We start from the raw sequence: 26,107 nt of genomic DNA, 5'->3' as shown, positions 1-26,107 counted from the left end.
ATGAAAACAAACAGGACCCAGACATGTTCTTGACAGGTTTCGTGATATTTAAAGACGTCCAATACAAACTCTACTTTTGGGTGGAAAGTATTTCTGACCACAGACTCTACTCATAGTTTCCATCGGTTTATTCTGTGCTCTCTTTACATCCCATTACACCTTCTTGCATAACAGTCGATGTACGCATTACAATTTTATATTTATCCACATATAAAAACACCAAGAAAATGATTAGTCGTTTTCCATGTTTATTGTACATGGCCCTTTAGTTAAAAGTCAAAAGTCTGGTTTGGAGGACCAGTGTTTGTTTGGTCAAAGTATCTGTGACAGTGGGAAATACAGAAAGAAACTCACATGCTTCCTCTCTGTGGCTTTGAGGGACTTGGCAGTATAATAGTAAAGATGAGTACCGCCAAGAGCCACCCAGTACTTGGTCCACGCTGCCACCTAGAGAGAATTAATGAGAATAAGCATTAACACACACACACACGAGCATAAAACAACAACAAAAATAAAAGGATAATAAAAACCTCCTTTCAAAACACACTGTGAGCTTGTGCGTGTTTAAAAGATTCCCAGAGCTAGCACAAATGAAAAGATAAATGAACATTTCGACAAATAAATGAATGATATTCAATCATATTATGTAAGATCATTGTGGAGTATTACACACAAAACAAATCACAATTGAACAAACAAGCAGTTGCCCAATGTCTCTCTCTCTGTGTGTGTGTGTGTATTTGTAAAAGCTCCAAAGAGAAATAAAGATAGGAAGATATAGTGGTAGATCAAACATGTGCTGGAGATAAAGGTCTCTGTGCTCCCATGTCTAGACTTTAATGCAGTTTCTTTTACTGCTTTGGCACCATACACACACTCTCCCTTTGAGAAAACCAGCTGGGTTTGATTGAGCTAATGGAGAAATTATTGACAGTTAAGAGACTGTAAACTAAACAAAGATGAAATATATATTTTGTACATATTTTCTCTTTCAGATGTTAATGGGAAACCCATTTGTTTATACTAGCTGATGATCCCATTTTATATTTTTTCTCGTATCATGACCTATCAGTTGAGATTTATGTAAAGTAGAGAACACGAGCGAACGAGCGAGAGAGACTAACCTGGAAAGTTTTGAGGACAGGTCAAAGCAATAAAGATTTAAGGAGATATAAAGAAGCTGGAAAAGATATGAAGGCCTTAAGGATTCATGTTAACATAGAACAGTGCTTGCTAAGGTGTTCTGAATGGTTTATGTTACATTACCATGTGGTTTCTAAAGGCTAATCCACACTGATTCGACAAACACCAAATAAGCTTGTATGTGAACACGGCAGTCGTGATTCTCAACATTATTAATTCAACTGACGACATTTTTGATGGATCAGTGTGAATTAGGGGTGTAACGGTACGCAAAAATCACGGTTCGGTGCGAACCCCGGTTTTGAAGCCACGGTTCGGTTCATTTTCGGTACAGTAAGGGAGAAATGCAAACATTAAACTGCAGGTTGTTTATTACTATAAACTTTTTTTTACAATTTGTTTACACTTTTTTAAACACTTTTTATTAAAATATAACATATAAAATATATATAAAATGAAAAAATAATAAATAAAATACTACTGCAAAGTTCTTTTTTACATTATTTTATAACAGAAGGTAACTCTTTTCTTAACCTTCTCTTAAACTTTTTCTACTAAAACCTTGAACTAACAAATTCAATTCCTGAATACATTTATGAACTATTAGCCTACATTTTTGCCACCAAAAATTTTCTGTTTTGATTTATTTTGGATTGTTTAACTCACAGTATTGAATTGGCTATGTACCATCTCTGTATAAAAATAATTTTACTGCTCTAATTGTAACTGCATAGCAAGCAACATGATGATATACTTATTCTACACTCATTTTGAGATTAGTGAGTTGCATACCTAGCCATCTTTGATCTTTTGCATGTTTCTCCTAATCTTTGCTTGTGTCGTCAATGTAAGCTGTAACGAACCCCTCCGCAGCTGAGTGACAGCTGAGTAAGCCCGGGTTACAGCTCTTCTCTGTCCCGACCAGCTGATCGCATTGGCACAATGATATGATTGACATGATATGCAGATGAAAAATCTGATCACGCATTCCTTATTCTCGCTGTCACAGAAAGCGCGTCTCATGAATGCGTAGCAACGAAAGACGTGCATCCTCTCACGCACTTTTGAAAGAACAAAGCAGCGCGTTGACACGCGTTTAACATGCGCTTTTAGATACGACACGTAAACGTTTACATCAATAATCAAACGGATATACAACTAAGTAAATAAAAATCTTTCTGCGGTCCGAATTATGTTATATGTTTGACAGAAGACTTGCGCTGAACGCGGAGACTTCCGCCACTTAATATGTTCGTGCGGAAACGCACGTATTATGTTCCGCACAGGCGCACACAAAATGCTTTCGGTGCACGTGTGCACCGTGCCGAAAGCCCTGAACCGAAACGGTCCGGTTCGAATACACGTACCGTTACACCCCTAGTGTGAATAAGCCTTTAAGGTGTTCCAGATGGTGGCAAAAAGCAAAAAAATATCAGGGTGCAGCACGCGCATCACACCGCAAGTGGGGACGCGCGCCACACGGCCGAAATAAGAAAGACTTGGTCCGGACCGTCACTGTCTGGAGGATAACAGTTGATAAAACCTCTCGGAGGATAGCGCGGACACGCTTCACACCGCGAGCGTGCACGCGCACCACACAGTCGAAATGAGATAAGAGGTGGTCCGTCATGGCTGGATGATAGTCAGTTGATAAAACACGTGTCCGTGAGAACTGTAAGTGGACTTATGTTTTGGATTTATTTAAGCCTGTTATTGTATTTGTCTATAGTTCTTGCAATTTTAAAGTAAGTTAGCTGGTGATTTTGTTGTTTGAGCAACCTGCTAGCTAGGTTTCACGTGCCTGTTGATTAGATATAAATTGTTGAGCGCTCTTGCTCACTTTATTTATGTGCATTATTTACGTTACAGTAATTACACTCCTTTAAGATAATGTAATTAATAGTGGGAAATAATCAGCGCTATCTTTCATTGTTCACCAGACGTTCTACAACATCTGCTAGTTTGTGTTTATTAACCCTTTAGTTTCACTTCACCACACAGCTAATCCCGTTAGAGGTAAAAACATTTAATTCATTAATAATCTAGTATGTGTTCATTTTTTGTCATTGTTTCTTCAAAAGTTTTATTTGAGTGTTTAAATAAAAATATTTTAATTTTCATCATGACGCATACGCCGCGCCCCTTTGGTTGCCACGCCCACCCCTACCACCTTAACTAACAAATTTTCTGCTGGAAACCCTAAATCTCTTTTACGTGATAGATATGGCACGGGTCACACACAAGTCTGGGTACTGTTTTAAAAATTCTACTATGAGCTATCCCTGAACCTGATCCCTGAATATTTTACTATGTTTGTACTTCAGCTTAGACGAATTCATAAATACCTATCTTTTTTCAATGCGTTCACTTAATCTTTGTACAGCGCATCGTGAATGTGTTAGCATCAAGCCCAGCCCCACTCACCTCCCAGGATCCAAACAGGGACGAACCCAGAAGCCACCAAACACCCCCATGTTTTCCCTATTTAAAGACTGTTACAAGAGTAATTACATGAGTAAGTATGGTGGCACAAAATAAAACGTAAATTTTAAAGCGGATAAAAAAAATGAGAAGTACATTGCACGGCGAAAGAGCACCTACCCTGCAGCACTTCAACATCGGTGCGCAGCAACATCATTACTCCTGACCACTCCCCCTTTCGCTCAAACTTCCGTCAATTTTACTGCCTCCGAGGTCGAAGTGCTGCAAACTAAGTGCTCTTCCGCCATATACAGTAATATAGTTCTCATTTTTTATCCGCTTAAAAAAATCACCACGTTTTATTTTGTGCCACCATACTTACGTGTAACTACTCATGTAACAGTCTTTAAATAGGGAGAATATGGAGGTGTTTGGTGGCTTCTGGATTCATCCATGTTTGGATCCTGGGGAATGATTGGGTCTAGGCTAAATGCTAACACATTCACGAAGTGCACGCATTGAGATAAAAACACTGAGGTAAGAACATAGTAAAATATTGAAAAACGCTGGTGTTTTCCTTTAAAGTCACAATATTTAAGATTTTTGTAAATATCCAAAAACTACTTGCACACTGTCATATATTAAACCCTCCTGTTATGTTTAAATTTTAGCAACACCTTTATTGTTTGGGGTCAAATTGTCCCAAATAGTTCAATATATGCTAAATAATGTCAAATTTAAAATAAAACTGTAGGAAAAAAACATAACTTTTTTATTTTTAAATACATAAATTATTTATTTAATAGATTTGTTTCTATGAAAAAAGTATATTTTGTAGTACATAAATTTAGTGTATATTTAGTAAAAAAATAGAAGTACTAATCAAAATAATATATAATGTGTATTTTATTTGAGAACAGTTTTACCAGTTTTTCACATATTAATAGTAAAAACACTCATTGATATGTTTTACAGGAACTCTGTGTTTACTGCATGTACATTTATACCATGGGGCTGTTGAATGCTTTATTCTGATTGGCTGAGAAATGTTCCATGGGTGTTGATTATTTTTCAATAACTGCACACCTAACCCTTAAAATGTCTTAAAAATAGACACCAGAGCAATGTTGGTGGTAACCGTGGTATAAGTGGAATAATTGACTCTAGTCCTTTGAATTATTTAAAATTAAACTACGGGTCTGTTGAATGCTTGAATCTGATTGGCTGATGAACGTTCTGAGGTGTGCAATTATTTTCTGGGAAACGCACTGCGAACGTAGTTCCAGGCAGCTCTCTTGACCTAATTACAGTTCCATATCACTTCACATAGATAACTGTAATAACAGACTAACAAAAACAACATGACAGACTATCCGAGGCAATAACAACGCTGTTTAGAGATGCACAGGGGTAGCCTCATTCAAACAATCTCTCTCTCTCTCTCTCTCTCTCTCTCTCTCTCTCTCTCTCTCTCTCTCTCTCTCTCTCACTAGCTCTCTCTTTCTTTCTTTCTCTCTCTGTGTCTCTGTCGCTCTCCTTCTAATAACTTCATTAATAACTGCATTAGAATGCTATCAACGGCTTAAGCCTTCATTGCCAGCTTAAAAATGCCATTTTGGAACAAGCAAAAGAGGTGTTGGATGAGACGCAAAAGAAATATTCCTACTCACAATAGCGATTTAAGTACAAAAACCGGATGAATCCCTTTAAATATATTATGTGATCGATGTCTTGAGGTGTGGTAACCGTAGTATAAGTGGAATAATTAACTCCGGGCCCGAGGTGTAACGGCCACGGCGCGATCACCAGCTCGGGTGTGCATTAGTTTTCTAATAATTCATCGGCCCGTCGTCAATTATTCCTTAGTTATATACTTGGCAGACACTTTTATCCAAAGTCACTTAAAGTAACTTTAAGTCAAAAAGTATCAAGGAAAAGTTAAAAAAGTAGGTTTAAAATATACAATTAGCATATTTTTCAGAGATGTCAAAGTAGCTTTGGGGATTCGACAAAGTAGAGAACAGTTCATCTTTATGTATGAGCAATTTTCGGAAGGCGACTACCAATGAGAATCAAGCAGTAGAGCTCCTGTCTTTTGTACTGCAATGGACAGTTACGGGTTTGTTATAAAGTTACTAGGACAAGCATAATTAGGAACGCCTCCTGACAACCTAACTGAAAGAAACAGGTGACACATAGACACAAAGTCACTGGCGATTTCCTTGCCGTTTAAAAATTTTGTTAATAAGAGATGGGTGAGAAGTAGAAATGTACTGTGCTCTCACCGTGGGTTTCTTTCCCTCTTTGAGGATAGTTTTTCTGCGTAGGACCCCCTGAACTGTGACAGCCCCTGGGTACAGATGCACCGCCAGCTCCTCAGACTCAGCAGAGCTATGAATACACACACACACACAAAGAATAAATCTACACACTGGGACATGTGACAGGTACACACAGACCACACCCCAAAGTCATGATGTGAAAAGAGCGAATGTTTGAGGTGTAAAAGAGCAAGAAAGAGTAGTGAGTAAATTTGTGAGAATATGAAAATTGTGCTCAAGCGGCTTAAAAAAATTTGGCATCATTTATTGACCCTCATATGGTTTTAAACACAAATTATGTTAAATGAACACCACAGGGGATTGTCTGCAGCATGTTAATGTAAAACAGCCTTATTCACTTTCTCTGTGCTGAAGAAATGCAGATATATGGATTTTGAACACCATTGAAGTGAGTAAATGATGACATCATTTTTTGTGTGAACTTGTGTGTGTCATTATCAATGTCAGAATTACTTTTACTTGACCACGGCAAATATTTCACTACTGAATACGAAAAACAGCTTTAACCAGCAGAAGAACAAACAAAGCAACTACAACTAGTCTTTTAGTATTTTACTTAAATAAATAGCAGATAAAGTAAACCAGTGGTTCTCAAACAGGCGGGCACAAGATGGTGCCAGGGGGCGAGGACTTAGGCAGTTCTATGACATTTTATAAAAATACACTCATCAAAAATTTGTGTAATGAAACCTCAGAAAAATAAAGCTAATTAACAACAGCTCTACATTGTATTGTTCAATACAGGGGTCTTCAAATCTTTTTCAGGCCAAGGACCCCTTTATGGATAAAGAAGTGAAGCAGGGACCCCAAGTACATGTATTAATTAAGACTTACATAGGCTTAGTTATGTTACAGACGTTAAAATTTTATGGCATACTACATAACATTTTAACTAAATAGATTTTATCATGATATTGTTATGCTCTTCATTTTAAGTTTACATTTTTATTACCTTATTAATACATTTTTGGTTGATGCCCAATTTCATTTGAAAAAAAGTGGAGGACTTTCAGTAACATGCCAAAAGTTTGAAAACCACCGCAGTAAGCCGAGTACTTGGGAAAGATATTGGTGGTGTATGTGTTCATACAGTATGTGTCAAATGTCAGTCTACGCCTGCATCATTGTTTTGTATTTTCAAGACACTGCAATGTTAAAAATAGTACTTTTCTCAAAAGACCACACAAAAGAAAAACACTTAAAACAGTCAAGAGTGTTGACTTAGATTGTTGTGTTATAAATTTGACAACAACGTACTAGTCAAAAACATGCAATAAAAAATACTTAAACAACTATGTTATACAAATAATTTAGTTGTCGAATCGTTGTCAATTTCAGCTTGGGTACTCCCCTACAACACATATAATGTACTGAATAAATACATTTCTGAGTCACAAACCGTCTAAAGGGCCCTTCACATTATAACTATAAAAAATATAGTTTTAAAAATCGCTTTATATTAAATAGAAAAGCGGAGTTCACACCACAATATAACGATACAGTGGGGATGACTTTCCGAATTATTTTTTCTTGCTGATGATTAATAAACTATTGACAGCCAATCAGATTCTTTTGAACTTGACACAGTGGAGAAGCTCATTGCTGAGGTCCATAACATGAAATTACCTCAAATTCTGTGAAATTCACTACGTAATGCTTGTTACTACTGTACTGACAATATCAAAAGGTAAGATATTAGACTACACATACTACTAGATTTACTGTTTAGAGTTATGAGAAATGTGGCGGGCTGAAATTGTCATCATAGGTGCATGTCCACTGTGAGAGACATCATCTAAAAAAATCCAGAAATCACAATGTATGATTTTTTAACTATTTATTTGTATGATACAGCTGCAAATAAGTATTTGGACACTTGAGAAAGTCACTGTTAATATTTGGTACAGTAGCTTTTGTTTGCAATTACAGAGATCAAACATTTCCTGTAGTTTTTCACCAGGTTTGCACACACTGCACTGATTCTCTATTGGGTTTAGGTCTAGAGACTGGCTATGCCACGCCAGAACCTTGATATGCTTCTTACAGAGCCACTCCTTGGTTATCCTGGCTGTGTGCTTCGGGTCATTGTCATTGTTGGAAAACCCAGCATCAACCCATCTTCAATGCTCTGAGGGAAGATGTGCAGAAAAACACCCCCAAACCATGATGCTACCACCTCTATGCTTCACACTAGGAATGGTGTTCTTGGGATGGTACTCATCATTTTTCTTCCTTCAAACAAGTTTAATGGAATTATGACTAAAAAGTTCTATTTTGGTCTCATCTGACCACAAGACTTTCTTCCATGGCTTCTCTGAATCATTCAAATGGTCATTGGCAAACTTAAGACGGGCCTGGGCATGTGCTGGTTTAAGCAGGGGAACCTTCTGTGCCATGCATGATTTCAAACCATGACGTCTTAGTGTATTACCAACAGTAACCATGGAAACGGTGGTCCCAGCTCTTTTCAGGTCATTGACCAGCTCCTCCCATGTAGTTCTGGGCTGATATCTCACCTTTCCAGCCTTGTGGAGGTGTACAATTTTGTCTCTATTGTCTGTGGACAGTTCTTTGGTCTTGGCCATGTTAGTAGTTGGATTCTTACTGATTGTATGGGGTGGACAGGTGTCTTTATGCAGCCAACGAACTCAAACAGGTGCATCTAATTTAGGATATTAAATGTAGTGGAGGTGGACATTTTAAAAGGTAGACTAACAGGTCTTTGAGGGTCAAATTCTAGCTGATAGACCGGTGTTCAAATACTTATTTGCAGCTGTATCATACAAATAAACAGTTAAAAAATCATACATTGGGATTTCTGGATTTTTTTTAGATAATGTCTCTCACAGTGGACATGCACCTACGATGACAATTTCAGACCCCTCCATGATTTCTAAATGGGAGGAACTTGAAAAATAGCAGGGTGTTCAAATACTTATTTTAATCACTGTATGTGACCCTGCCTAAACCCAGCTAAAGTCTATTATTGTGATCTACAGTTTTCGAAATAAAATCAAAAGAATGTTATGTGAAAATATAACCTTTAATATTAAAAGAGAAAGTTCATATTCAACTTTGATGCTCCAAATCTCATTATTTGATTATGAGACTTTCGCCTGGATTTCAAAGACAGGCTCACATATAATGTTACCCATGTTTTTAGTAAGCAGTCATAATTTAGTTCCACCCTGTCTCTGACTCTTAGAAAGAATCAACGCATTAATTGTTGGTAAAAATCAGAGGCATAGAGAAAAAGTGTTGCGCCACCATAAGTCCAAAAAGCTTGGGGTGCATGCCCTAGAAAAATTCATATTTGGACCTCAGTATTTATAAAATCCTGCATACGGCCCTATTTACCAGCATGACAGAACGGTGCGTTACGCACTTCTTTATAGTCTTATCATAAACAAAAATGGTGAGTGGTTTCTGGAGAGAAATAACAAATAATAAGCAAACCAGACGCTGCGAAGAAAAACACTACCAAGTGCAGGACTTTAAACACGTCACTTGTCTCTACGGGATCTTAATGGTGTCTGTGTGAATGCACACACAGATTCTGGCAAATCATTGGAAGTGTGAATGATCTAAAAATCAAACTATCCCAGACAAATCCCGGATGCATGTCTGTGAAAAGGGCTTTAGTCTCACATTGGACGAAGACGATTAAAGTAAGTTAAGTAATAACAGAAAATGAAATGTGTGTGTTTGGATAAAAAAGCAAAATAAGTAATTAGAAGTGGTGGCTTTTAAAGATTTCAATTATAAATGATAAGCTAAATCAGCAGCATTGGACACAACACCACACACACGTGATTCAAAGAAATCCCACCACCAGATAGCAGGAAAGCACACACCCTAGCACCAATACACAGTGAGATGTTGACTGATTCCCTGTAGGTCAGATAGAAAGAGACCCTTGCAAGGTTTGGAGGGATGTTGAGTTACCTGCTGGGTCTGAGTGCTCCTCTGTAGGACATGCGACCCACTCTGCTGACTGGGCCCAGAGAGTGATAGAACCGAGTCCTGTTGAGTGTGAGTCATAGTGGGGCAGTGGTCAGTCACAGCCCTCACAAACAACACACACAACAAGTACAGGCTGTGCTACAGATTTATAGCCTGGACTTTCTCAGTCTCCTCTTATGATCTATAAACTCTGGCTGGTAAAATAGCCAATATATGCACAACTGCAAAAGGGATTAAAGCTATTTCTATTAAGTAGTCTTTGTCCTAACCAGCCATGACAAGTCAATTTTCTGCTTAATTGGTTTCTATTTCTGTGGTGTAACGCTGGTTTGTTCCTCCAATTGTGAAATTTAACTTCTCGGTCCACATTATAACACATTAAATACATTTTTGAGTTAAGGGGGATGCACAATGGGTAGCGCTGCGTCATGTCTTTAAAATTCAATTGTATTATTGGATGCCAAGGGGATGATGTATTTTTGTAGCCAAAACCCAGAAGCGAAGTAGCATTTCCATGCTCCAGAAGTCAATGGGTTTTTTGAATAGGATTTTGGTTAAAATCGGGTGTGCCTCATAAGTCTTGAAAAGTGAAGCTATGGCTCTTTTATCGCCCCCTGGTGGCTGGCTGCAGTACAAGTCATAAACCCCGCCCTCTTAATTCAAACGAATGGGACTCTGCTCTAAATAAAAAATTATTTACGCTTCCAATAAAAGTTTCTGAAAGATGGTTTTGGTCCTTTAAGGTAGTTGTTATCACGCTGATATATGTTCAAGTCTTCATAGCTAGTATAGTTACTTCTAGCTAGTAATTTGATGCTATAGAAACGGGGCATGTCGTTATGATTGGCGTGGTTGAATTGGTCGCGCGAGCGTTTGGGCTGAAGTTTGATACTGCGGCTCCGCCTCCACGGACGATTCCTTCTGCGCATGATTTGGCTCCAAACTGATGTTTTTACGTATCATGGCGGCGACCATGGTCAGACAGCCTTTTTTGCCTCAATTCATTACAATGGAGGGAGGCGACATCGTGTCCTCCATCTTTTTTTTACAGTCTTCAATAATCCAAAGGTCCATGGTAAAAAAAAGTCTCCCATTAACTTCTGGATTGGCCTGCAAATGAAGAGTTTGGTTCCAAAGCGCGATGAACGCCATTTTAAAAAAAAATTAGTTACTGCCAAAATCAGTATTATATCAGGTCAGTAGTTAAAAGTAAATAATTAATTTACGCAAAATCCAATACCCGCCGTGATATTCTGTCATCTTTTCTCCCTTTTTTCCCAAAATGCGACAAACGCCACTACTCCTTTTTTACAGAACGCAATAAATCCATTTCTGATATTACAGCGGACCATTCACGCAATGTAAACAAACATGGCGGCGCGATGAGTACACCGAATCCTAATTTTCCTCATCTACTTTGTACTTTGTAATCAACAAACAAAACAAAATGATACTTTAATTGCATTGATAAACCTGTGATGGTTTTCTGTGACGGGAAGAAACGTAAGCCATCAACATCTAATAATTTCCGTGAGAGGCACTCGGGTATGTAATGTAAAGAGACGACGTCAAGTATAACCGCAGTAATGTGTTCTTAATATAACAAAGTAAGTGTTTTGGTTAATGCCATTAATGTTTATTTTTTTAATCATTTTATACCACTAGTCAACTAAATAAATATAAAATGGTAAAGATGAATGCACATTTATACATTGATTTAATAGATTTATAGCATTTTGAAATAAAAAACTGTCATGGATTTATTGCATTTTGTGGAAAAAATAATTAGTTTTTATAATAAATCTTTGAAAATCAAGTTATGGATTTGAATTTTTTATGTTTTTATAACCTAAAGATGCTATGTGAAAGTTTGTAACAGAAAATAGTGGTTTTCATCTTGTCATTTTCTTGGTATAGAAAACACGTTTTTACCGAAATTTGTCAAAATGGATTTATTGCGTTTTGGAACCAAACTCTTCAAATATACATCATCCCTCTGGCAATATATTTTATGAGTGTACACACACCGGCAGTGTCATACGCATATAAAGCGTATTTACTAAATAACGTATATAAGTCACCTATTGGTAAATTAAAATAAAATATTAAAAAATTGCATTGTGTGTGTCCTTTGTGCGATGCCTATTAGTTGTCCTAAATGCGACGCAGCATCGACTTCTCTCTCGGTGTGAAAACCCCTTAACTCTGTGCAACTGCACCGTGCCCAGATTTTTGCGCTAAATTTAATGCATCATGCCTGACTAGGACACTATGGTTATGATAATGGACTTGTTTACTTGGCAGAAAGATATTCAAGCACCCATCATGGTAGAATCATACTAACTGCCTCGATTGCCTTATAAAATGTCATATATTGATTATTATTTTATAACAACTTTAAGGGTGGCACATCCAATCAGATTTTAAAAAAGGAACCTTTTGTTAGTGTTATTTTTTTGTATGTGGTAGAAAACAAAAAAGGGGCCCAAAGACATGCGCCTAAAGCAGGACTGCAATTTACCTTGACACAGTGAGGTAAAAAGCATTTTAGAATCCAAAACAGTAAATGTTTATATACCATTCCCTTCATAGTATTTCCTTATATCATTAAGAACCAATAATGAGGGAATATGATGTTTATTTGGGGTCAAAGATAAGCACAAGCAGCTGAAGGCCGAAGTATGGTCCATTTTTACGCGTACGCGAGGGTCCGCGTACAGTGAGCATGTCGCAATTTTAGGCATTAGAAGAAAACTCGTATGCACTCCTGTACTGCACTCAGTGTGTATTGTATGGGCACCACCGGGTTTTTGAAATGCAGTATGTAGCTCAGGAGATGCATTGCATTTTGTTCCAACGTACGAGTCAAATAAACTATGTTTTGCAAAGCTGTGCATTCGACCGTGCGCTTTACACTCGTGTACACGTAAAAATACAGACTATACTCCGAGATTGAGAGTGCAGAGCAAACACTTGTTATATGTTGTATCAAGCTGCGTTTAACACTGCCATTTGTGTGCATATTTACAATACATGCTAGACCCCAATTTAGCCAAGTTGAATTATGGGAAACCGAGTCTCAAAGCAGGTTTATGCCATAATCTGATCTTTTCAAACCATCAGTGATGGAATAAACGACTAAATAACAACATAACAAAAACTGTATTAAAGAAATGTGTAAAGTCAATGATGCAAGTAATAAACATTCCATATAAAAAGCATGTAGATGAGCCTTTGAGTGTCAGCAGGAAATGGGGAGGATAATACACGATTCCAGAATGATCCAAGACAACATGCTGTTTTCGTACGTACTCACGCACGTGGTCATGTATGTGCACATGTAAGTGTCCTTGACAGTGTGTGCTAATGTAAAAGTTTCACGAGACTCACCTCTCAAAAGCAGGCCAAGACATCTCCTCGCTGAGCTCCGACCCTTCACTGCTTCCTGAAAAAACACACAACATCAAGATTTATGTAGTTTACAAAAGAACCATCGTCCTTGATCCAATCCAGTCGAGCACGTCTGTTTGTGTTATACCCAGTGAAATGCCGCTCGATAGTGTTGAGCTCTCTGCATGCCCTCGAGTGGGTGTGTGACTTTCCAGCACGCTGTCATCTAGCAGGTGTCTGGACCCAGCGTTGGGGAACGTTGCACTTTTAAACTCCGCCGTGTTTGTTTTGTGAATAAAATTGTAGCAGAAGAACAGGAATTAAGAGGATTATAGCTTATAACCATTTTACTTAACTGTATGGTTATTTGGGGGTTTGTGTTAAATATGCATTAGGTTTTAGGTCACCTGTAGCTTAACAATGACAAGGTTAAGGTAGCATGCACCAAACTTTTACCCCTGCGGCCGGCATATTTTTTCAATTGTTTCCAATAGAAGCGCAGCGCTTTTCAAAAAAGCTCAGCTCATCAATAGCTACGTTTACATGGACACATTTTGCCTCCATCGGATTAAAATCCTTACGTTTGATAAATCCTATTATAGTGTTTACATGAACACTTAACAATGTGATCTGATTGATGTGCGTATATGACCCACAAGCTTTAAATCAGATTTGATCTGCACACATTGGACAGATAAGTTACCCAGCTAACAATTTTTGGTTCCCAAAACGTTTTCCTAACGTTAGTTTTTGTTCTAAAAACGTTCTCCTAACGTTATTTTTTTAGGTTTGTTTTTGGTAAGCCAGGAAAGTTTTCTTTACGGAAATAAAACGTTATTTTTAGTGGGTTTTAGGATTAGTTTTAGGTTAGTTTTCATTTGTCTAACGTTATGGTATTGTTAGAATAACGTTAGGGGAACGTTATTTTATGGTTACAAAAATAACCATTAGAGAACATTCTGTATCAGTTATTTTAAGGTTATTTAAAAAATAACCACCCTGCAACGTTATGGGACGCTATTTTATGGTTACAAAACCCCCCAAAAAATAACCATTAGAGAACGTTCTGTATAAGTTATTTTTAGGTTATTTTAAATAACCACCCCGCAACGTTATGGGAACGTTATTTTATGGTTACAAAAATAACCATTAGAAAACATTCTGTATAAGTTATTTTTAGGTTATTTTAAAATAAGCACCTTGCAACGTTATGGGAACGTTATTTTATGGTTACAAAAAATAACCAAAAAATAACCATTAGAGAACGTTCTGTATAAGTTATTTTTAGGTTATTTTAAAATAACCACCCTGCAACGTTATGGAAACGTTATTTTATGGTCACAAAAAATAACCAAAAAACAACCATGAGAGAACGTTCTACCAAACCAAAGCGCTTAGCTAGGTTATTTTAAAATAACCACTCTGCAACGTTATGGAAACGATATTTTATGGTTACAAAAAATAACCAAAAAATAACTATTAAAGAATGTTCTGTATAAGTTATTTTTAGGTTATTTAAATATACCCCCCCTGCAACGTTATAGGAACGTTATTTTATGGTTGCAAAAAAACCCTAAAAATAATGTTCCCAGAAAGTTATTATTTGGTTCCCAAAAAAACAAAAACAAAAAGATACGCAAACAAATTATCCTTCTAAAATCGTGTTGCGTCTATTTCAGGTCATAATTAATAAACTATGACCCCACAAAGCTTTGTGTCTCGTTGATTATCAAGCAGCAGCAAAAACACCTATTCACGTGTGCCCAAAAGCATATTTTACTTCATGCGGTGCTGCAGAGATTGTCAGTGGAAGCGAGTCCAAACACACACGTTTGTGGATCAGCGTATAAATCATAAACTGGCCAGACAACGCTGTCTCGTATCACTTTAAAGGGGATTGGAAGGAGAATATGAAGATTTTAAGATTGACAAAACAATCACTTCATGTGACTTCCCTCAACAAAACAAATTCGAGTTATTTGCGTCACACGTCATTACGCCAATTCTATGTCATTGCACATGTGCATATGCTCCACACACACATCCTGCAGGTGGCGGAAATGCACCTTTCAGTGGTTTTGTCAACTGCCAAAGAAAAGAAGATTGCACATGTGCAGAGCGTCCCGGTTTCAGTTATCCATCTGATCAAGTGTTGATGTTCTTTTGAGCGGATTACAAAAGGTATAAACCACCCCTCTCAAGTGGATTTGATTTTTAATCGACTTGGCCCTTTGAGGTGTTTACATGGAGCATTTTTATTCAGATTGAACATTTAAACCGATAACAAATGTCCATGTAAACGCAGCTAATGTCAGTTCTCACACGGCCATCCAATCACAGTGGAGGAGGGGGTGGGACAAATATCACATTGATCAACCGGCACATCGTACAACGACTGATAAACAAAGCAGAAGCATCACAGCAACCAAAGCGCTCAGCTGAAGAAAGCTGGCACACGGCTAAAAAAAACTGGCAGTCGGCGTCGGCCTGGCGTTTTGGTGTGCAGAACCCATTACAATCAAAACTCCAGTCATTTGCTTGTGCTCAGCTGAGGAAAGGAAGTAATATATCTGGGATGGCATGAGGGTAAATTAGGAGTAAATTAAGAGAGAATTTTCATATTTGGGTGAACTATTCATTTAAAGGCGGAGTGCACAATGTTTGAAAAACGCTTTGGAAAAGGAGTCGGGCGACTAACAAAACACACTTATAGCCAATCAGCAGTAAGGAGCGTGTCTACTAACCAACATCCTTGCCGGGTTGCGTATGTGTGGGGCGGGTCTTTTAAAAGAAGGTCCAGATTCTATTGGGGTAGGGGCTTGTTTGTTTAGGTGATTTCAAATATCAACACTGGCTTTCAAACATTGTGCACTCCGCCTTTAATACATGAATGGAATAAAATAAAAGGTATCTTTAATTGTTAAACGCACTTGACAATGACAAAATAAAAGACACAATGTCGTGAGTGATAGAAACACACTTGTAGCCGAGGCTATGGCACTTCCTGTGTCCATAGGTGATGAGGTTTCGGGGTGAAGGTGGCGTGGGTGGGACTTTAGGCAGGGCACCCTCAGCAAGATTACCTCGACGTCCACATAACGGTGAAGCAGATGTGTCTGGACCTGGGCCAAAAAAAAAAAAATTGTTAACTATAATTCATAACCGTCTTGGATTGCTGCACACTTGAACAATCTGCAGCATGTTTTTACAAATTGTAATATTCATAAATTGACACTTTGAATAATGTCGCAACAAAGCACAACACGAAAGACATTTTTCTGTTTGTTAAAATGAAAAAAACTGTGTACAGTGACTAAATCCAACCAATCAAAACAAATGTGATGTTCAAAACATAACTATGCATTTAAAGTGGGATTCTGAACCAATGGGATTCATTGATAGGCGGGAAACAAAACAAAAAAAGAAAGCATATGCCTATGACTAACACAACTCAGATTTACACAGAATTGATCAGAGATATCTGTTTTATGATACATGCAAATATAAGTGTTTTTGAACCTGTGAGATCTTCTCTAGAGGCAGTGGTGCGAGGTGTGCTGGTAGCTGGTGGCTCAATCTTCAGAGACAACCTGGAACAAACATAGACAAGTTTAAGAATCCATTAAAACACATCCACTAATATAATTAATATAAACACATCCACTGCTTACTTATAATTGTCATCCTCAACAAACTTCTGTAGCTCCTCAATGTACCGAACAGAATTTAGATACTTCTGCACATGCACCAATACTGGGATATCTGAAACACAGAGAAATTAATACATTAAAAGTGATTTCAAGTAAACATAAGCATTAATGTTGTAAAACTCACCATATTCACAGGATCGCTGCAGGTCTGAGATGATTCTCAGTATGTTGTTCATGAGGTTTGAGCGCTGCTCGTTTTCCAGAATGCTGCCGGTGGAGGGATATGCTGAATCAATGTAGGTTAAATCAGATAGATAGATACCTGTAAATAAAATACAAGATAAAAGAGAGTTACAGGTAGATAAATGCTTGCTTTTCCACTTTGTTTATGTTCAAATGTTGATGTGATAGAATTTGAAAAAAGCAAACTTTATGCACATATAAACTGGCTAAGAGAATAAATATTATAGGATGTACACACGCACGCACGCACACACACTCATCAAGTGCAAAAAAAAGATCTTCCTGCAACTATTGTCAGTGGCTGTGGTTCTGTTCTTTCCGTACAGTTGGAAGGCTTTCTCTGAGCCATCAGGAGACTGCTTATTTCCTACTGAGTAAATATTTGGATTGGTGAGGAACATTACGTGGGGGAAGTATCTGCATTACAAAGAAAGATGTCCAGCTTCTGTGGAAACATTTGGCAAAATGTAGCTGAACTCTAAGTGCAAAGCGCGTTTGTGCAAAGATTTATGATTATAAAGTTATGGACACCAGTTACAGATCAAAGCATCACTGACAATCAGTAAAAACAACAACACAAGTTACCATCATGGATGGCGGCTTGAACAAAAGGTAGAGACAATGAGACACACAAATCTATCCCGGAGACGAGACTAATTAAAAACAGACGGGGAGAGAGAGACAGACGGGGGGCACAGACAGGGAGATACAATTATATAAATAGAAACAACCAGAAACCCACAATAACTTACAATGATTTGTTAACTAAAGTGCTAAAATGCAGTAATCTTGTGTGTTGCAATTAATCTGAAATTCAGCAAAAATCTGATTTTTCTGATGTACTAAAAACTACTTAATACTAAAAATCTGTTTTTCTCAAACCTCATAACCACATTCATATGGCTTGAATCTGGTTACAATTGATGTGTCAGTCTGAAAGGTCAAATTGGACTTGAAGAGGTTTTTGCTCACACAGGATGCTTTTACTACTGTATGTTCAAAATGTAATGAATGGTAACTGGAACGAGCATAGACAAAATTTTCTGTGTACCGTCTTTTGCTTTTCATACTGATAGCTTTCTCTTAGCTTTCACTTTCTGAATAAAAAGTCTAATTTAATCACTAATAAAATTATAATGCAACCCCAAAAAGACTGAAATTCCTGCTTAAAAAGCCGTGTTTGACCACAATGTGGAAAGACAAAGACATTCACAGTCAATCATTTTCAATGATAGTTGGCAATTTGTGGTGACACTAGGGATGGCTAACGATTAATCGTGATTAATCTATAGCAAAATAAAAGTTTTTGTTTACATCATATATGTGTTTGAACTGTGTATAATATTTATGTATATATAAATAATTATGCACACATGCATGTATAATTTTAAGAGAAAAAAAACACATTTATATATAATATAAATTATACATAAATATACAACTGTATACAGACATGTAAACATTTATTAAATATATACATACGTGTATATTTATCTATACAAAGTTATTATACACAGTTTACACACACACATAGGGATGGGACGGTATAAAATTTTCATATCATGATTATAATGACCAAAGTTATCACGTTTATCAATATTATCATTGTTTTGTTAAAATGAGATGAAAGTGTTAAAAAGAACTGATAAACACACTGAAAACATTTGAACAAGTTTTATTTTTGAAAATCACAATTTAATATTTCATGTCCCTGAAATGATTTCTGTGATAAAAAAAATAATAAATCTGTCTAATAAGTTTACTGTGAATGAATACAATACATTATCCATTAAATGCCGCCTTGTGCAAAAAACTATGTTGCATGTGCGCGCCTGCGTCAAACGGATTCTGGCTGGACATGATTTACCGTAAGTTTCCAAAATCACGGTAATCAAACACGGCTGTAATGATAATTAAATTTTAAACGATTAATACTAACCGTCAGGACATTTTATCGTGGTTTATCGTGAAACCGGCAATCGTCCCATCAATGATGTAAACAAAAACTTTTATTCTGCTATAGATAAATCGCGATTAATCGTTAGCAATCCCTAAGTGATTGTGTCATCTGTATGCGTTTCTCAAAAGGGTTGGTAAACTGGCTATTTTTTTTTTAAATATTTTACCTTTTTTCTACATCTCTGTTTCCACTTAATGACCTTCTGGCTTTACATTATGTTGACATTGTCATGACTGTTGTCGTTGGGGCAGACAGACACCATCAGCTCGTAATAAAAAGGATCAGAAGACCCAAACATTCGTGAGAGCACCCAAACAGCACCAGAGTCGTAAATTTACGTTTGACAACAGAGGGAAGGAAATAAACAATCTGACAATCTGTTGTCATTTAGCATTTAGTTTAAACGCATGCTTCTCAGTTCCCCCAGTCTCAATTTCAAGAAATGCCTGAAAGACACGCGTGGGAACAACAATTTAATCGGCGCTGCCCTCTCAGGACTGGTAAAAGCATGTGACTAAATGCAGACCGCAGGAAAGAACGGTGCTGCCCGAGTTGCTCCGGCGTAAGCGAAAGAAGCTCCTCTGTCTCCACACAGACCGCAAGCCTATTCTCCCTGGGTTCAGAGAGATCCCTCTTCCCCCTTTTACCGTCCTCTTCCCCTCCTCCTATCCCGAAGAATGAGAGGATTGATGTGAGGTGAAATTTTAGAAGGGGTCGAGTTATTCTCTCTCAATTTGAGCACCCTTTACATCAGAGGAGGAGTTAGGCCCTACCCTCCAAATTTATTAGAAAGGAGGAAAAACGGTCCAATCCCCTATCCTAATCCCTCCCTCCCCCTTATCCTGGAGTTGCTGTCCGAAAGTTCCCGAGTATCCAGAAAGCAGCAGGGAGCTCCAGAGCAATGTCACTGTTCCACAGCACAGCATAAAGGCTCAAACGGGAGCTCGCCGGGGATACTGGGAGGCGGGGATCCCAAATAAAGGGGTGCAGTGGAGGTCTTAATAATATCCTGGAACACAGGAGATGAATGCAGTTTTAAGGACTTTCACAAAGCCCTGGGGAGAGTGAGGAATCACGGAAAACTCCAAGATTAGGTGGACCAGGAAAACAAACGGCAACAAGCAGTGATCCTGACAAAAGACAGACAGAGGACACCTGGGTAAAAGGTGCGAGTTTTACTTTTTATAGTTGTTTTAGTTCATAATCCCTCTATCCTTTAGCAGATAAAAGTTCTTCCACTTTTTAGCGGCACATGTCCTGAAAGCATTCCTTTAAATGTTGCCCTAATGACTCCTAGTCAGGACACCGGTGGGCCAAGTGGTTCAGTCAGAAAGTTGTTTTGAGTTTAGATTTGTTAGATTACTTGTTATCTTGCTCTTCCAGGATAACCAAGTTCTGGGAAGTAAAACAAAGATCAAAGATAACTACTCCGAGTTCTTCCTCATTTGTTTGTTTTCCTAAATAGTTGGGTCACTTTGTGGTCATGCAGAAATGCATCTGGATGTGTTTGCTTGTTTAAGGTTTAATCCCTCAGCTTGTTTTGAGCTGTCTGCCATCACAGAGATTTCCTCTGTGCTAGCGACAATGAGAATGAGGATTGTTTTGCACACCGAAAGCAGACTTTTGTGGATTTGGCCATATCTATAGGACTGTGGTTTGCAGTCTTTATTATTATTATTATTATGTAGACGTTTCTCGGTCGCCTGATGCTCCCTTGGGGTTCATCTGGCTGCAGCTCTTGTCTTTGGTGATGGGGTTCACTAAGGGTCCAGTACTGTTGTGGAGAGAATAAGGCGCTCTATTCATAAAAATGCTATTTTAAGAAAAACAAACCCGCCATGACACAAGGTCATTTTACACTAACCACATCCTCATGTAGAAATGCCTAAATTCTCCCGTTACACGCGTACACACAGGTTGGACAGCGGGTGCTCTGAAGGCTGATCACAAACCGAGTTTATGCAGTAGCTCCCCAATACCCAGCTGCTCAAACTGGTTAACTGTAATGATTAGAAATGTCTTGTTAATATATTCAGTAAAGGAAAGCCTTGAAGAAGTCTATATCTCTATAAATCTATAGGTAAAAGAAAGCAGTTTTCTACTTGCCTTCTTAAAAATGTAATGTTGTGGTGTGAGCGGCTACAAAAAATTTAAACAAGGATACACTATGCAGTGTGCACAGAATGTAGGAACACATCCTTTGCAAATACAAAGATCAAATCACGTACAACTTTACACAGATAAGTGCAACCAAAAGGCTGAAAAGTAAAACGATTAAATTCTTATGATTAATGCGTCCGCAGAGAGCCGTAAAGCACAAAAAATAAGCTCACAAGGAATGAGGCACTCTTGGATGAATTTCTGTCATTACTCTTCGGAAAACATTCCTTGCTGAAGTGTTGGCACATGGTTCACCTGTAGCTCGTGTGATAGATCTTAAATTTCCTGTGTTACTCTGTCTTTCTGTCTCTTACACTTAATGATAGACCTTAAATAAACACGTACCACTAGGGATATACATGATATAGTACAGAAACCTGAAAAATCTTATGTTTTATGCCAGTGGTCTCCAACATGGTTGGCCGCATGAGTCTGTGAGTTGCCCTTCAAAGCACATTCTATTAATAGCCTCAATTTAAATATTTATTAAGAATATATTTATATATTTACTTTTCTTCTTTTATGCATATTAACATTTTAAACATATCAACAAGTAAAAAAAACCCAACAAGACTATATCAAAAAAGTAGCCCTTCAGAATTATCCATTGTGGTAGCCCTTGCTCAAAAAAGGTCGGAGACCCCCGTTTTATGCATTTGGCCTATAAAAGGCTATAAAACTAAAATGGCCCAATAAGGCAAAGGCGTTTGTGTGTTGTGAACATTGAGGTGAGCTTGCATAAATACTTGGACATGTGTTTGTGACGGCTACATTTTACATTACATGTGTAACTGATTTTTAACATTACATCCCAATTCAAACATGCATCAGTTGAGGCACATATACTCATATTTTGGCTGAGCAAAAACATTTAGTAACTTATTTTACAACTACATTAGCATTTCATTAAGAAAATACACTCTTAAAAATAAAGGTGCTTCTTTTGTCTAAATGGTTCTTTAAAGCACCTTAAACACCTTTCGGTTTCAGAAAAGGTTATTTAATGTTAAAAAGGTTCTTCAGGTTATAAAAATGTATGAAGAATTTTTTTTTTAAAGACTAAATGTTTCTTTGAGGGACCAAAAAAGGTTCTTCTAGGGCATCGGTGTGAAGCACGTTTTATGCACCTTTATTTTTAAAGGGGACATTTTACAAGACTTTTTTAACATGTACAAAAAAAATCTTTGGTGTCCTCAGAGTACATATGTAAAGTTTTAGCTCAAAGTACCATAAAGATAATTTATTATAACATGTTAAAATTGCCACTTTGTAGTTTTTGGGTCTACCCTTATAAATGCAAATGAGACTGTCCTGGTTGGATAGTGCAGATTAAGGGGCAGTATTATCCCCTTCTGACATCACAGGGGGAGACAAATTTCAATGACCTATTTTTCACATGCTTGCAGAGAATGGTTTATCAAAACTTAGTTATTGGGTTGATATTTTTCACATTTCTAGGTTGATAGAAGCACTGGGAAGCCAATTATAGCACTTAAACATGAAATAAGTCTTATTCTCATGATATGTCCTGTTTAAGAGTGTACACTGTCAAAGCCTCTAGGGCAGCTAAAAAAATAATAGTGTTGTGTTGAAGTGTTAAGCTATGGTACGTTTTAGACCTTGAGTGAATGAAATGCTGCATCAGATCTTTGCAATTGTCATAACACATTGTCAGCTCGATTTTGCCTTTTAAACCAGTTCATCAGTTCTAGGAGCTATAACAGCCGACCTTGTTTTTCTCGCACAGGACACTATTCAACTACAACCTCAAATATAAAAGAATTGCTTGTTCTCATCTGTGGCACTAAGGTAATGGGGAACATGTGGAGATGACCTTCGCCTTTCGCAGATATACACACAGATTCAAGATTTCATTTTTTTCCATTTTTAGCACAAGAGACCCTTCAATTCAAATCATGTGCTGACAAGTCCAGATAGGCATAAACCTTCATCGGCAAAATGCTGCATTCTTGTTTTCTCGTCTGAAACAGAGCCCAATAAAAATACCAGGCCAAAGATCTGAGATGCAAATCCCATAAAGTTTTGCAGGAAAGCAGGCTTTAATCTCGACTATTGCAGTAGTTTTCTTTACAGACAGGACCAGGTAATGATTTCCTACCATCTGCCACTGTTGCTTTAGCACCAGGGGGCTTACTTCACTTACCACAGCGGAGATCACTTATCTTGAGCACATTCATGCAAATGCAATCAAATCTGCAGAAGTAATGGGACCAGGAAAAGAACTGCTGTAGAAAGCATGGGGCGTGTATAATGACTATGTTAAAAACGCTATATTGAGCTTCTGAGCTGTTAAGTTATTAGTTTTAACTTGACTTGACTTACCCAACGACATACAAAAGTTAGTAGAGGTGTGAATCATTTTGACCCTCATGATTCGGTTCAGAATCAATAATTAGGGTCCCGATTCACGACTGGTGTTGGCACTTTGCTTCTATATTTTCTGAACTGTCAATGCAGCTATGTGCTCAATAAAGCCATACTCATTTGTATATGCTGTCGGTTGTCAAAAATAGTGACTCATTCATTTCACATGTTAACCAGCTGTGCCTCCATGAACTGCCATGAACTCCATCTCTCTTCCGCTCACTGAATGGAGGAAGAACATCCTAAAATGTATTTTCTTCATCTTGCAGTTTAGAATTACTCAAACGGGCTAGAAGTATTGTTTTTTACTGCTCGTGTAAGCTCCATGTGACAGAGAGACGCGTGACAAAGATGCACGGTAAGAGAAACACGAGAGAGAGAGAGAAAAAGAAAGAGAAGCACACGAGCACTGCTTTTTTATAATCGATTTTTTGTTTTGTTTCTTGCATCGATGCAGCAATCATAAACATTAGCATCGCAATGCATAATAAAAACGGCTACATTCAACAGCCCTCACTGTAAAAAATTATTTGCCAAGGTTGCAACCAGGTAATGTTTTTTTAAGTTGAACTTTTTTCAGTGTATCCCTGAATCTGTTTTGATGATTTACGAGTGCCGATTTAACACCAGAACAGCACTGAGATGCATCACTGTTTCTTATCACTTTGCCACAGTATCTTTTCCAAAGAGGTCTGAACTTCATAACTTTCAACAGTTGTTAACAGCACACTTAAGGTGAAAATAGTTAAAGATAAAATTTTAACCTATTTTTTACACTATTATTATGGAATACAGTGACAAATCATAAAACTATGTATGAAGTATGCACTTTTTCAGTTTGGAGTATGCCAAGTCCCACTTACGGGATGAGCAATCCCATGCAAATGTCATCCTATCATTATACAAAATACAGTTTTTATCAAACGTTTTTAACAATACAGATATCTCAGAAACCAAATACCAGTGCAAGGTCTCTGCTTAGGTTTACAAACTTTTTAAAATTATTTTTCATAGTTAGCCAAGTCATGTTGCTTTTTTCTCATAAATGCACACAAATTAAATTAAAATAAAAAATATGTTCTTTGAAGAGCCGTCTCTTATTGTTGGGTATTGCGGTTTCCAGTATGTGCATTTTAATTAACAAAATTTGTACAAAGTATGTTGTCTTACAAAAACTTTTAATTATCCTTTTTTGTCACATCCATAAGACATGCATGTCAATATACTGGTAATAAATACATTCTATGAGAAATTATATTTTAATGTTTGACTGAAAATGTCACATCCATACACTGCAAAAAAAGTAATGTTTTAAGTTCACAAGCAGGCCCGGATTGGCCATAGGGAGAACCGGGAGGATTCCCGGTGGGCCGGTCTGTTTTTTTTGGCCACGAGGGCCGGTGTTGTCATGCCACCGGGATGACACGTATTTGCGGGTGAGAGATGTCCCCGCCGCTTATGCACAAGTTGATTGTGTCCCGAGTCCCGACCACTTATTGGAAGAATTCTTGCATTAGGGTGCATTGACATCTAAAAACGCATGGGAAACGCAGGACGTGCCGCTGTCTTCTGGTTTTCAACGCGCTTACTTGAACACGAGTTTTGTTTCAGACGCGTCTATATTGAGTGCGCTTGCCGGCCGCGCGTCTATATTTAAAATAAACTTGCGCGCGTCTTTTGAGTGCGCTTGCCGGCCGCGCGTCTATTATATTTTAAATAAACTTGAGCGCGTCTTTTGAGTGCGCTTGCCGGCCGCGCGTCTATATTTTAAATAAACTTGAGCACGTCTTTTGAGTGCGCTTGCCGGCCGCGCGTCTATATTTTAAATAAACTTGAGCGCGTCTTTTGAGTGCCCTTGCCGGCCGCGCGTCTATTATATTTTAAATAAACTTGAGCGCGTCTTAATAGAAACGGGCTGGCCTCTAAACGTATTTTTTTTATCCAAGTCATAGATGAATTCTCTATTAATAGTCATTATTCATCGTTTATTGCAAGAGGAACAAAAATCTATTTGATGCAAAACTCATTAGTTTCAAAAGTATATCCATGATGTTTTCTTTTTTTTAACACAATGTAGGCCTACGTTATTTAGCAATAGACATGATCTAAGTACTAAAAAAAAGATACAGATTATTTCCATTTGTTTCCAATGCATACTTGATAAATCTTGCTTGTGTATTGTATATCAGGGGTTTCCAAACGTTATCAACCCAACAGTTAATCTCAAGACTCACCATTTTTTAGAAATAGAAATATAGAGGAAAATACAAACACATTTGTTTCCTTTAGTTTTTGAATAAGTTTACTTTAGTAATATATGGTCTTATGGTAGGGCTGCATAATTATGGCAAAAATTATAATTGTTTTTACTGCATTTGCACGGAATATGAAATTATATATTTGAAAAATACAGTGAATTGCAAGGCTGCAGAGAACAGTGCACTACTGCA

At 37.6% G+C, this 26,107-nt stretch overlaps 2 protein-coding genes across 4 annotated transcripts in view; one reads left to right on the top strand and one right to left on the bottom strand.

The window, feature by feature from the left end:
* Window positions 1–26,107, bottom strand: part of ralgps2 (Ral GEF with PH domain and SH3 binding motif 2) — a 158,906-nt gene that overhangs the window by 11,104 nt on the left and 121,695 nt on the right. For 2 of the 3 annotated variants that reach the window (XM_073855854.1, XM_073855853.1), the window contains 9 exons: window positions 17,094–17,231; window positions 16,931–17,021; window positions 16,779–16,849; window positions 16,247–16,381; window positions 13,408–13,566; window positions 13,260–13,314; window positions 9,852–9,929; window positions 5,850–5,955; window positions 355–447 (listed from right to left, as the gene is read on the bottom strand). In XM_073855854.1, coding sequence (XP_073711955.1) covers window positions 355–447; window positions 5,850–5,955; window positions 9,852–9,929; window positions 13,260–13,314; window positions 13,408–13,566; window positions 16,247–16,381; window positions 16,779–16,849; window positions 16,931–17,021; window positions 17,094–17,231 — 926 coding nt within the window. The remainder of the gene's footprint in view (window positions 1–354; window positions 448–5,849; window positions 5,956–9,851; window positions 9,930–13,259; window positions 13,315–13,407; window positions 13,567–16,246; window positions 16,382–16,778; window positions 16,850–16,930; window positions 17,022–17,093; window positions 17,232–26,107) is intronic. The other variant, XM_073855855.1, reaches the window with a different exon arrangement.
* angptl1a (angiopoietin-like 1a) overlaps window positions 19,962–26,107 on the top strand; it is a 30,745-nt gene continuing 24,599 nt past the window's right edge. The window contains exon 1 of the mRNA XM_055186481.2: window positions 19,962–20,278. The gene's annotated coding sequence lies outside the window, so the exon portion shown is untranslated. The remainder of the gene's footprint in view (window positions 20,279–26,107) is intronic.

The sequence above is a fragment of the Misgurnus anguillicaudatus genome, chromosome 18 (assembly GCF_027580225.2).
Source record: "Misgurnus anguillicaudatus chromosome 18, ASM2758022v2, whole genome shotgun sequence".
NCBI classification, from domain to species: domain Eukaryota; kingdom Metazoa; phylum Chordata; class Actinopteri; order Cypriniformes; family Cobitidae; genus Misgurnus; species Misgurnus anguillicaudatus.
The sequence above is the reverse complement of the archived record's forward strand: the minus strand, read 5'-3'. Positions and strand labels throughout refer to the sequence as shown.